At 58.6% G+C, this 11,636-nt stretch overlaps 1 protein-coding gene across 2 annotated transcripts; it reads right to left on the bottom strand.

Moving 5' to 3' along the window:
• Nucleotides 1–2,757: 2,757 nt before the first annotated feature.
• Nucleotides 2,758–11,308, bottom strand: PAX1 (paired box 1). Of its 2 annotated transcripts, none has more exons than XM_072943543.1 (5): nucleotides 11,032–11,308; nucleotides 9,982–10,611; nucleotides 8,365–8,507; nucleotides 7,647–7,868; nucleotides 2,758–2,922 (listed from the first exon to the last, which is right to left on the bottom strand). In XM_072943543.1, the coding sequence occupies exons 1-5, from the start codon at nucleotides 11,306–11,308 to the stop codon at nucleotides 2,824–2,826; spliced, it is 1,371 nt and encodes a 456-aa protein (XP_072799644.1). In that variant the 3' UTR covers nucleotides 2,758–2,823. The 2 variants fall into 2 exon arrangements, with proteins under 2 accessions (XP_072799644.1, XP_072799645.1); XM_072943544.1 differs by having other exon boundaries at nucleotides 2,758–2,931; nucleotides 7,646–7,868.
• Between the last annotated feature and the right edge of the window lie 328 nt (nucleotides 11,309–11,636).

Genomic DNA, 11,636 nt, shown 5'->3' on the forward strand with positions numbered 1-11,636 from the left:
TTCTGGGTCCTTCCATCAACCCTAAAAATGGCTCCCCTGTCCCTGGTTAATGGCAAAAAAATCATCATCTCCGGAGATGTGCAGCACCTCCAGCCAGCCAGCCACCACAGGGCCACGCACAGGAGGGGCTGTTTCACAGACAGGACACCAAGGCTCGGCAAGGTCACAGGCCTCTGCCTCACCCAGGGGAGCCAGGGCTCCCCCTGCGCTTGCTGAGACATTCCAGGGCCCGCAGCCTCAAGGGAGGAAGGAGAGCCCTGCACATCCCCCAGGGCGTGGCAAAGCAAGCTGGCCCCGTGAATGCTCCTCTGGGGCCCAGTGAACCCTGGAAGACCCTCCTCCAGCCGCACTGTGTGGTGAACCGCAGAGGACAGCTCTGGAAAGCGCCTCCCTCCCTTTGCAGGGGAATTTACAGCCTAGGCACCTGCATCCTTCCTGGGCTGCACTTTCCAGCGCTTCTCACCCCAATCCTGGCCAGCCCAGAGGCAGGGTGGGGAGCGAGCGGCAGAGGAAAAAGGATAGCAGCAACCAGAGACAGTCTTCTCACTTCTTCTGCAAAGGCAAGGCGCCTTCTTCCTGGTCCAAGCCAGCCAGTCCTCTGGGCACCGAAGATGGATGCGTGAGAATCCCGTGGTGTAGATGAACTCAGCTAAGACAGGCTGAGAGGACGAGGACTTGAGAACATGCTTCTTTTTCACACTTCAGTGCTAATATTCTTCTGAGCAGCCTCCCTGCAGGAAAGGCCAGTGCCACAGGCTGAGGGCCCCAGGCTCGAAGTCCAAGCCCCGGTCCTGCTCTCTGCTAAGATGGTGTCACACAGATTCCATGTCCAAGCCCTGTGATCCACAGCTTGCTGTATGTGGTCCAGAGAAATAAACCAAAGCTCTAGGCCTTGATTTTCCTGTCTATAAAATAGAATTTTTTTTATAGGCAAGAGACTTTGAAGACTCGGGGAGAAAAGTTGCTGTATGAGAAAAGTAGACATTCTTTTTTAGTTTTGTTGACTACCTTCAGCAGAAACTACTGCCGTGAGAAGTAATGCAAACAATTTCGCCACAGGTGTCTTGCACGCGTCCGAGCAGGCAGCCCCGCTCACAAGCAAAACCATCCATTCAGAACTCTCTTCTGTCAGGTTCAGAAAGCCAAACACAGGGCGGAAAAACAAAACCCATTAGCCAGAGACGCCTTTGCAGTGAGGAACCCCTGGGCCGCCCTGTAGCCTGTGATCATTTTCTTTAGCTTTCAGATTGTTAAAAAGGTTCTGAGAACGTCCTCCACTGCTCCTCGCTGCCCCCTGCCCATTTTTTCCCTCTAAGAAATGACTTCACTTTGGGATGGTTTCCGCGTTGTCTCCTTGTCTCAGTTCCCCAGGGCTGACCTGGAGTTTCCAGGGGCGGGTCCCTGAAAGTGGCCCTCCCATCTCACGGCCTCCACCACCTCCTGCCCAGCCGGTGCTGCCAGTGCTAATGAGTAAACCAGTAAAAACAACCCCTCTAACCAGTGTTCCTGCTGGAAATGCGGGGCTCCAGGGGGTGGGAGACACCGACACAGCAGTCCAGGCTAGACAGACTGGCCCACCCTCACGAAGCGCACTTTCGATGCTCTCCTTTATTCAAAGGCAGCCATGTTTAACAGGTGATGTAAGGCTCTCACCAGTGACATTTCTATGACTACAGAAATTGCAGTTTTATGTCCAGGGTCCTGCCACCAGCGCGCCTGAACTTGGAAGCAGGTAACAGAGCCTGTGCCCGCTCTGGAAGACACTTTTTGGGTTTTTTCCGACCCCTATCCCCTTGCAAACCAGAAGCCAGATTGCACCTTTGTACCCGGAAGCAGTTTGTGGTTTAAATTAACAAATGTGCTGACCCCTGAATACCAAAACCAGTGCTGATGCGTCTACCATATGCCGGATTCCCTCCTGTTGGGTGTGGAGGGTGAGATGGGGCACCTCCAGGCACGCATGACTTTCTAACTACAGAAAATACCAGTGGCCCCCGTGCCCCCGACTCCTGCCCCAGTCTAACATCATCTCAGGGGAAGCAAAGAGAAACCCAACCACTGGGCACTGAGAAACCATCCAGACGAGGGTATTTCCAGACATCATCTGGGGAGGGGGGCAGTTCATCCAGGTTTTGTTCAGGTTCATTATTATAAAAATATGGGGGAAAGCTGTGGCTTCACTGTCCATGCCCCAGGTTGGAGCCCCCGCTGTTAGCCTGGGGAGCCCAGAAGGGTGGAGGCTGCAGAGAGGAGGGCAGGATGGGTCTGGGGCTCTCCGGAAGGGGGTGGGGACAGGTGCCAGAAGGAAAGAAGACAGGCAGAATCCTGACTGTAAAGGCCTAGGGAGACAAGGGAGTGGACGGAGCTGGACCACAGGAGCGGGAGCCCACGTAGATGGGGAGACGGAGGGAGGGAAGGAGCGGAGACAGAGGAGGGGAAAATGCAGAGGGCGAAGGTGGGGAAGGAAAGGATGGGTAGGAAGGAGGGCGGGCGGGGAGGAAGAAAGGAAGCGGAGGGGGAGCGGGAAAGAGGGAGAGAGGGGAAGGGAAACCGAGGGAGGGGCGGTGCGAAACTGCCCAGGGAGAAGGAAGAGATGCTGGCGGCCTGCAGGGCGAGGCCGCGTCGGAGCAAAGGTCGCGACGAGGATGCAACAGTCTGAAGCCAAAGTTCAGAGAAGCCGAAACCCCGGCCGACAGAGGATGCGCAGCGGCTGGGAGCCGGGCTGGGCGAGGCCGGGCTGACGGCTCGGGCACCTCGGCGGCGGGTCCTCCGGGTCTGCGCCCCGCCGCGCCCGCCGCCCCGCCGCCGCCCTCGGGCTCGGGCTCAGCGACGCGCGGCCCTAGGAGGTCGAGGCCGGGATGGGCAGTCCGTGTAAGCTCCCGAGGCCGTCGGGGGCCTTGCTGCCGGGGCTGGGCGGCTTCCGGTCGGCCACTGCGGGAGGAAGCACAGGGCAGCGGGTCACTGCCGGGCGCGGCGCCGAGTGGCAGGCCCGGGGCCCCGAGAGCGCGGGCTGCTCCCACACTCGGGGCGGGAAGGAGGAGCCGCGTTCCCCAGCGCCCCGCGCGCCCGTGGGCGCCCACCCTCCCCCGGCCTGCGGGCGCCACTCACCCGCCCAGCCTCGGCCGCGGCCCTCCTTGCAGGGCCGTCCCGCAGACTCTCCGCACCGCAGACCCCCGCCCCCACCCCACCCCCGCAATGCTCTTAGCCCCTCGCCGTCCAGTAAAGGAGGCGCCAGGCGCAGGGAGGCGCTGCAGAGCCGGGCGACCCTGGGCCGGGTGATGCTCAGATCCCAGACATCTCCGGGAGGGAGCTGGATGCCGAAATCCGCGCACCCCGTCTCCCAAACCCCGACTCACCCCAGACCCCAGCCAGCGCACCGGCCCGAGGGGCTGCCAGCCGCTCAGATCGCCGTTCCCAAAGCAGTGAAGGGCTTGCGAAGGGCCTGGGGAAATGGGTCACCAAAACGCCCTTCGGGGAGGGCTAGGGACGGGGTGAGGGGAGCGGCAGATGCCCATTAAGTGGGCGGCGGACCCCCTTCTGCCCCCGCGGCCCGGGGATCCAAATGCTCTCACCGCTGTGGGCACAGCACGTCCTGGGGCGGTGGGCCTCCCGATTTAGTGCCAGTGGTCTTGCCAGATCAGGCGGCATTCTGTGCGTTGCTCTATAAGGTTTGGGAAGGGCCCAAGTTTTGCTACTGGAAGCCAGAAAAGTGACGCCACGATTGGGCAAACTGTGTTTCCTTTCCCAGTGCTCAGCCGCTTCGGCTTCTGCACCAGGCGGTACAAGCTTGTTTATATCGAAAAGCGCCTATTTTCAACTTTCTTTTCTTCCCAACGCCTCCTCTAAAGGGGGGCGCTCGGAGCGCCTCAGTGTGGGGCGAGAGGCAGCTCCCCGTGGTTTCCTCCCGCAGCTGCCCTGGCCCGGGCCTCGAGCGCACGGCCGAGCGGGGCGACACCTCTGCGCCAGGGACGCGCGCGCACATCTGGTTTCCCAGAGATGGCGAAGGGGCTGAAGACCTTTCCAGGACAGCCCCCTCGCTCGCCCGGCTCTCTTTCCTAAACACAGTTGTGGCCGCTCAGTCAATGAAGTTTTCAGACCTTTTCATTCCACCCTGTCCACGCACTTGGAGGTGAGGGCCTGCTTAGAAAAGAGCTGGGGAGGAGCTTTCTCAACCAAAGGCCAGTTGCCTGAGAAACAAGCGAGAAAATGAATTTTGTGAAACATAAACACCCAGGAGGCCAGAGGCAGATTCCACTCCACTCTACAGGGGCCGTCCGGCTGCTGCGCTGTTAGCTCTGCCCCGCCAGTCCCTCCCCATAGGACCCCCTCTCCTTCCCCACCTGCTGGACCCGGGTCTGTGCACGTGGGGACCTCCTGGGGGCCTTGCAGGCTTGGGCCAGGGTTAGGACTGCCACAGCCTCATTCAATCTTACGGGCAGAAATGAGGACAAGCTTTTAAAAATATACATGTATATACTGGGACTGCGATTCCAGGGCCACTGGGACCGTGGGGCGTGGGGAAGGGGTGTCAGCGGGGGTCTGGAAAGGGGTCTCACAGGACTGCATCAAATGAGACCGAGATTGGCGGCCGCAGGCTCTCAGGCCGACGCCTGTGCCCGAGAGCTCCTGGCAAAGCTGGCTTCTAGGATCCTTCAAGAACTAACCTGGAGCAGAGATGACTGGACCGACCTGCCAGTTATCTAGCAAACATAAAAAGCATGTTCCCTTGAGCGTATGCAACATCTTATCAGTTTGATTTCTAAATCTTTAGTCTTTCCCAGACCCGGCTCGGAGGGATTTTAGAGCTGGGAGCTTTGGAAGGCTTCTGAAAACACACTGTAAGCACCCCTTGTCTGGAGGGGGTGTCCAGTGGGGTCTGTCCGCTGTCTGGGAGGGGCGGGCGAGGGCGACGGCCCTGCCCTGGATAGGTGTCCGATTCCTGGAGTATGAGTACCTTCCATTTAGATGAAGTGGAACTGTCCCATTCACTTCTCAAGAGTTAAAGTTTCCTTTCGCTGATGGGAAAAGGGAACCCAGACTCACTATCCTTCACCAAGATACAGTTAACACTTGTAACGCATAAAGTGACATTTGAGCAAGCTTCTCTTAGGATAACAGTTGATGTTGATCTGAACCTGATTTAGAAGACACTGAAGTATGTGTACAAACATACACATAAATATACGTTATGTGTATATTGTGCATTTATGGCTAGGTGATCAGAAGTATTTGTCGTTTATGGAGCATTCATAATATTAAATTGCTTTCAGTAAAAAAATCATTTTCTTACTGGAGAGATTCAATAAATGCTACTCCTACTAACTAGTCTTACGAAGTGCACAATTAATGATATTAAGTTGTCTTATGGGATAGGTTTCTCTGAAGATAATTTCTTCAGCAAAGATTAGAAAATTAAAGGCAGTGATTCATATTACTTTACTTTGTAATTTTTCACAGACCACTTGGGACAGCAGAGGTGATCTTTGAAGTCAGTTTTTCTGCCAATGAGTAGAAGATTAAAAATCCATAACCCAAGTAGCTATGTAATTCTCATTATTTATATCTTCCTGTCCAAACACAAACGCTTGTATGCCAGCTGGAGAAATCATTTTTAACGATGGCCCTGATTTATTTGATGGTCCTTTACCTGGATCGTTAAAGAACTGTCAGGATCGGGAAATTAGGTTATTAATTTAACAACAAATGTAGCTAATTATTGCTGCGGATTTTGGAAATAGGTGGGGTATTTCATAATAGGAAGTAAAAATAATGGTCAAAGGGGCAGGAATGCCATTGTCATTCAGTGGCTCTGTATTTCTGAAAGGAAAGGCTCTTCTAAAGAAAATCAACCACCAATGAGCCCCCTCTCCCCCTAACTAACTAGAGTTAGCTTAGAACTCAGAACTGCATGTTTACCTCTGGACTGTTACCTACATTTAATAATTGTATCTAACATGCCCCGGGCCCAGTAGCTCTGCTAGGAAAGAACCTTCTTGCTCTGAAGACAGCGAGTCCTTTCTTTCAAGTCTTCCCTCGCTTTGGAATCAACCCAGTGGAAAAATCATTTAAGTTTGTGGCTACACTTTGCTAAATCAAATGAATCTGCTTAGTTAAACAATTTTAGTATAATAAGTGTAATTTGGTAAATTCCATTTCCATTTCTAATTCAACAACCACAGGTGTCAAGAAAACAAGTGGAGGCCAAGGAGGGCAAGGATGAAGCTCTGAGCAAAACACTCCCCCCTCCCAGACCCCTTATCTGTCCTGAAAGGGGAAGTTCAAAGGAGCTCTGATTCTCAACTTTTAAAATTTCCTTTACTTGGATTTTCCTGCAAATAAACACATGGTATTTCCCTACTACACTTAAGTTTAAAGCTTCAAGGAGTTCTAATTCTCAAACGTTTGTAAACTGATATCCCAGAATGTTTGTTCTCTGGAAACGGTGAAAATAAATTGTTTCTCCACTTGACTGTTAATGAAAGCATCTTAATCCCCCCCCCTACATAAGTCGTACTGTTATGGCTCCATGAAACTGTGAAAATTTATAAATAAAGCTTTTTGCCTGGGCATCACCAAAGAAGCAGCCCCTCCTGCCCCCGTGCACCCACCGCTGCATGCCCCTACTTCTGCCTTGGCCGGTGTGAGGTCGATCAGCTAGTAAAGATCTTTTGGTAATCCAGAACACCCCCCAGGCTGTTCCCAGCCTCTGCAGCGAAAGAGGCTGGGCCCCCGGGCTGACTCCTTCCCACTGTAGGGTAGTTGAATTTGCAACTTTCTGGTGCTCAGAACCTCAGTGCAGGCAGGTTCAAAATTGGCAAATCTAGCCACTCCTCTCACCAGTGAGGAAAGTGTGGACTCAAAGGCAGGTGCGCTTTTCCCAAGCCATAGGAAAAACCAGAACCCAAAGGTCAGTGTCAGAAGATGCCTCTCACACTGTTGGCTGTCAGTGAAATTCCTCAGATTTGTTAGGTGGCTTATCCAAGAGTAGATGCAGGGAGGAGGAGGCAGCAGGGCTCCCAGCCACACTTCCTACACAAAGAAGGACCCCAGCCACTGCCCCAAGCTCAGAAGAGTCTAGGCTTAGAAACACAGGGTTGAAATGCTCTCTCCTTTCCCAGAGGATGTGTTTAAGAAGATGAATGCAGGGGAGAACAGGGCCTGGCATAAAAAACAAAAGAAAGAGGAAGGGAGGGAGGAAGGAAGGAAGGAAGGATGGATTTGGAGGTGGAAGAAACAGATGGGCAGTGTGTGAGAGGCGCCCCTGCTGCGGGGTTCAGGTGCCACAGCGGGTTCTCCACGGAAAGTGCAACTCCACAGGCCACAGGAAGTGATCCTGGAGGGTGCCTTCTAGACCCTTCTATGCACAGAAACATGAGACCCAGAGAGGGGTCTCTTTCTCCACACAAGTTGGGGGTCGGTCCTGGGGCCTCTCTCAACCTCTGCCTGCCTTTCTAGGGACACAGCATACACCTGTTAGAAATTAATCTGCTCCAAGACGTTACAGCTTCAAGTGTAACCCAGAGGAAGAATCTATGCTGGTACACACTCCAGCCTCTGTCTGCCTGTCTGCCTGTCTGTCTCTCCCCTTTGCACCCTTCCTAATCCTCCGGCATTCATCTGAACCCCTGCGGCCCGCGCCCCTCACCTTCTCGGCTGGGATGCTTGAAGGTCATGGCCGCGGCGAGCTCCCCGCCGTGCACGGTGACGCCGGCCCCGGGGGGCGCCAGCGGGGGGCCCTGCGCCGGTGGCCAGGGCGGGCCCGGGGCGAGGTAGCTGCCGGCCGGCGAGCCGTACACGCCGTGCTGGTTGGAAGCCGGGTAGGCGCAGGCCGGGAGGAAGCCGCCCACTGCGGAGAGGCCCGAGGCCGACTGCGGGGAGAGCAACAGAGCAGCTGCGGGCAGCCCCGCCGTCTTCTCCAGCGAAGACGACTGCGGGGGCGGGGGTCGCACTTCCCCCGCTGGCCCCCTAATCACCCCCACGGGAAGCCTGGCCTCTGTTGTCCCAGCAAGGACTCAGCCAAGTAATTTCCACTCAAAACTGTTAGAAATACTAACAAAACATGCAGGGGATCATGGAATTCACCCCTCAAGATATAGAGAAAGGGAGCCTCGAAGTTTTGTGTTAACGGGTCCCAGGTTATTTTTTAGCAGAGGTGTCTTGGCGAAAGGCAAGTCCGACCCCTTGGAAAGCCAGCGCACCCCAGAAAGGAGAGAGAGAGAGACTCCGCTGGCGGCCGGGCCGCCGACCCCAGCTCTGCCCAACTCGCCTGCCCCGAGGCGGAGGGGCTCTCTCGCCTCTTTCTCCCTACCCGCTCCAACCCTTCCGCTCCCGGACTCAGGACGCCCGCGTCCCCGCCCTCGTTACCTGAGTGTATTTAATGTCCGCCTCCAAGGCCGGCTTCTCGAGCCCGTTCACGGCCGGGCCGGCGGGGAAGGCCGTGCGGTTCACGCCAGCCCAGTCCTCCATCTTCGGGGGGTAGGCGGCGCCCTCGCTCCCCGCCAGGGCCCCTGCGGGACGCGGGCCGATTAGCGGGAGCGTCCGGATCGGCGCAGCGCACGCGAGGCCCGGGCGCCTCTGAACACCTGAGCGGCTGACGCCGGGGGCGTCGGAGCGGCGGCCCCGGGTTTCGCCTTCGCTCCCTAAGTGGCAGGGGCAGGTCGGCTGGGCCCACTCTGCGCCCCTCCCAGCCCTTGACCCGCTTCCCGCGAAAACAGGAGGTCTCCGGCAGCCAGGGCCTTTCCACTGTTCAGAGGCAGCGCCCTAAAAGTTACAATCCACAGCAGGCTCAGCAGAATCATATGGGCTTCTCAACGTCTCAGTAAGAGTCTGGAGGGCTGGAAGCCGTTTCTACTCAGCACTGCTTCTGGAGCCACCCCGGGCCTCCCCGAAGAGGCGGCAACCCAGCCGCCCGAGCACCCCAGGCCCATGCCTGCTCCTCCCGCAGGTGTGTGCTCAGGAGACGGAGAGAAAGCTCCAGATGTGGGCTCAGGCCCGGCGAGGTCACCTCTCAGCCGGCTGCCCCCGGGCCACTCTGTGCGAAGCTCTGGCCCGAGCCTGACGCCCAGGCTGGGTTTGAGCCTCGAGGAGAAGCAAAGCGAATGTGCGGCCCGGAGGCGCCCCCGCTGCCACTGGAGCTAAGCCGTCAGTTTCTTTCTTGCTGCTCCTCCTCTCTCTCGGGCTATGGTGAATTTTGCCTCTTACTTTCCTGCTGAGTCAGCTCACTGAAGGACTCACCATCCTCTGGCCGGCTGGGGGACGCGGGAACAGTGTGCAAAGACCCGGGACTCAGTCCAGCCCCTGCAGTCTGCTCCCAAACCCAGCACTGAGGCTGCCCAAAATTTCCCCCCTCTCCCATCTTCTCCCTCCGCACCCAGAGGGGTGCCTGCCGGCTTGCTGAGAGTCCTAATTGCAGGCCAAGGGCAAATCCATAGGAGCTTTTACCCTAAGGATGGTTGCAGCTTCGGGTGCCTGCCACCCTAGATCTCATCTCCAGGATCCACAAGGCCGCCCCGCCTGCTGGAGATCCAGGCCACTCTACCAGAGCAGCCAGCCAGCCAGCCTGGTCGCCTTTTACTCAAAGAGCCTTTGGGCCTGGAAGGGCAGAGCCTTTTGGGGGAGGGATCCCGAAAGATCTCGACCTTAAGAAAGGGTCGCAGAATTGACTTTGCGGTTTGTTTGGCTTAGATCTGGCGATAGGGGTTTGCATACTTTTTGCAAGAATGAAAAAGCGCGATTTCAGGCCTCTGAATTTGTGGTCGGCGATTGCTCTTCCATTTGGGAAATATTTTCCATATTTGTCATAAAAAGTTCAAGATGTCCGAGGACTCCCACAGAAGGCCCGGGACCCTCAGCCTCCCCTGCCAGCCCGGAGCCCTCCCCTGAGCCAAGCCGACTGGAGGAGGACGGCCAGAGCGACCCCTCATCCCCTCCCGCCTCGGCTCTAGCCCTTCCGGGAAGGCCAGAGAGGCAGGCACGACTGACCTGTTTGCTCCATGAACGTCCGGATGCCCAGGATGTTGCTGACCGAGTGAGCCGAGGGCCAGGAACGGGGGATGCTGACTTGGCCGGCCGTGCCCGGGACCCCGTGGTGGCTGCCCATCTTGGCGGCCGTGGGGGACACGGGGCTGGGGTAGGGGTACTGGTAGATGTGGTTGTAGGGCAGCGCGGGCTGCGGCGGCGGCTGCTTGCTTGCCTCGTAGGGCCCGGGCTGCGCCAGGCTGCCGATCTTGTTGCGCAGGATGCGGCTGATGGAGCTCACGGAGGGCACGTTGTACTTGTCGCAGACGCCGTCGGCCAGCAGCCGGTCGCGGATCTCCCAGGCAAAGATGCCGGGGTCGCCCTGCTTGTAGTCCCGGATGTGCTTGACCACGTTGGGGGTAGTGACGCGGGGTTTGCTGCCCCCGATGGCCCCGGGCAGAATGGAGCCCGTCTCGTTGTAGCGCGCCAGGATCTTGCTCACGCAGCCGTGGGACACGCGAAGCTGCCGGCTGATGTCACAGGGTCGGATGCCCAGCTGCGCCAGCTCCACGATGCGCAGGCGGATGGCGTTGGGCAGGGGGCGGCCGTTGACGAACACGCCGCCCAGCTGGTTCACCTCGCCGTACGTCTGCTCTGCGGACGCGCCGGACAAGAGTGAGCGGAAAGGAGAGAACACGGGCAGGTTAGCCGAGGGTGGCCGCGCGGGGACGGGGGCCGCACCAGGGCGCCTCCGAAGGTGACCGGCGGGTCCTGAGCATCAGAGCAAACTGACCGAGTCCGGCCCCGGGAGTCGGCAGGGGCGCAGGGACCGCAGAGGGGGGCGCTGCGCGCTTCGGCCCTCCGTGCCCTTTCGCGACTTCTGATGCGTCTGCTTGGGACATCCCTTCCCGCGACACGCCGAACCTCCCCCCACCCCGGACCGGGGGCGAGCGGAGAGCGCGGCTGGTCGGGGACCCGGGACCCGGTCTCCCAGCAGCCTCGAGGGAAGGGAGGCGCCGGGACTACACCCGCCTCGTCCGCCCGCCCGCGCCCTGCTTGCCGCCTGCCCCTTACCCATGGCGCGCGGGCCGGGCAGCTGCCTGGCGCCGAGGCGGCCGGGGCTGGGCCCGGCGCGGTCCGGGAGAGCTCGGGCGCCGCCGCCGCGGGAGAGGCATAGAGGGAGGGCGCGCGCGAGCCGAGAGCCGCGGCGGCCGGGCCGCGGGCTGGGAGAGCGCCGTGCGCCGCTGCCGAGCGCGCCGCCGCCCGCCCCCGGGCCCGCCGCCGCCGCCGCCGCCGCCCGCTCCCAGGACACTCTCCACGCCCGCGACCCCAGGCCTAGGGTGAACTTCATCCGATTAGGAGAAATTCGTCTGACCGGGAGGCTGCGGAGTGCGGGGATCAATTTGACGTGTCCTCCACGTCAATGTCGGCAGTCACGCCGGAGACGCGCGAGTTGGCAGCTCATTGGTTCCCGTCACTGCACCCCGGCGCCCCCCTCCCTGCCCTGAAACCCTCCCCCCTCCTCCCTTCCTCCCCCCTCGGCCTTCCCTCGGAACCCACCCCCTAAACCCACACACACACACACACACACACACACACACGTCCTCACCCCAGCTGGGCTCCCACTTGCTCCGCTCCCCTCGAAGCCCCTTGCCCCTCCGGCTTTGAGAATGATGCGC

Source organism: Vicugna pacos, chromosome 19 (assembly GCF_048564905.1).
Source record: "Vicugna pacos chromosome 19, VicPac4, whole genome shotgun sequence".
Classification (NCBI taxonomy): domain Eukaryota; kingdom Metazoa; phylum Chordata; class Mammalia; order Artiodactyla; family Camelidae; genus Vicugna; species Vicugna pacos.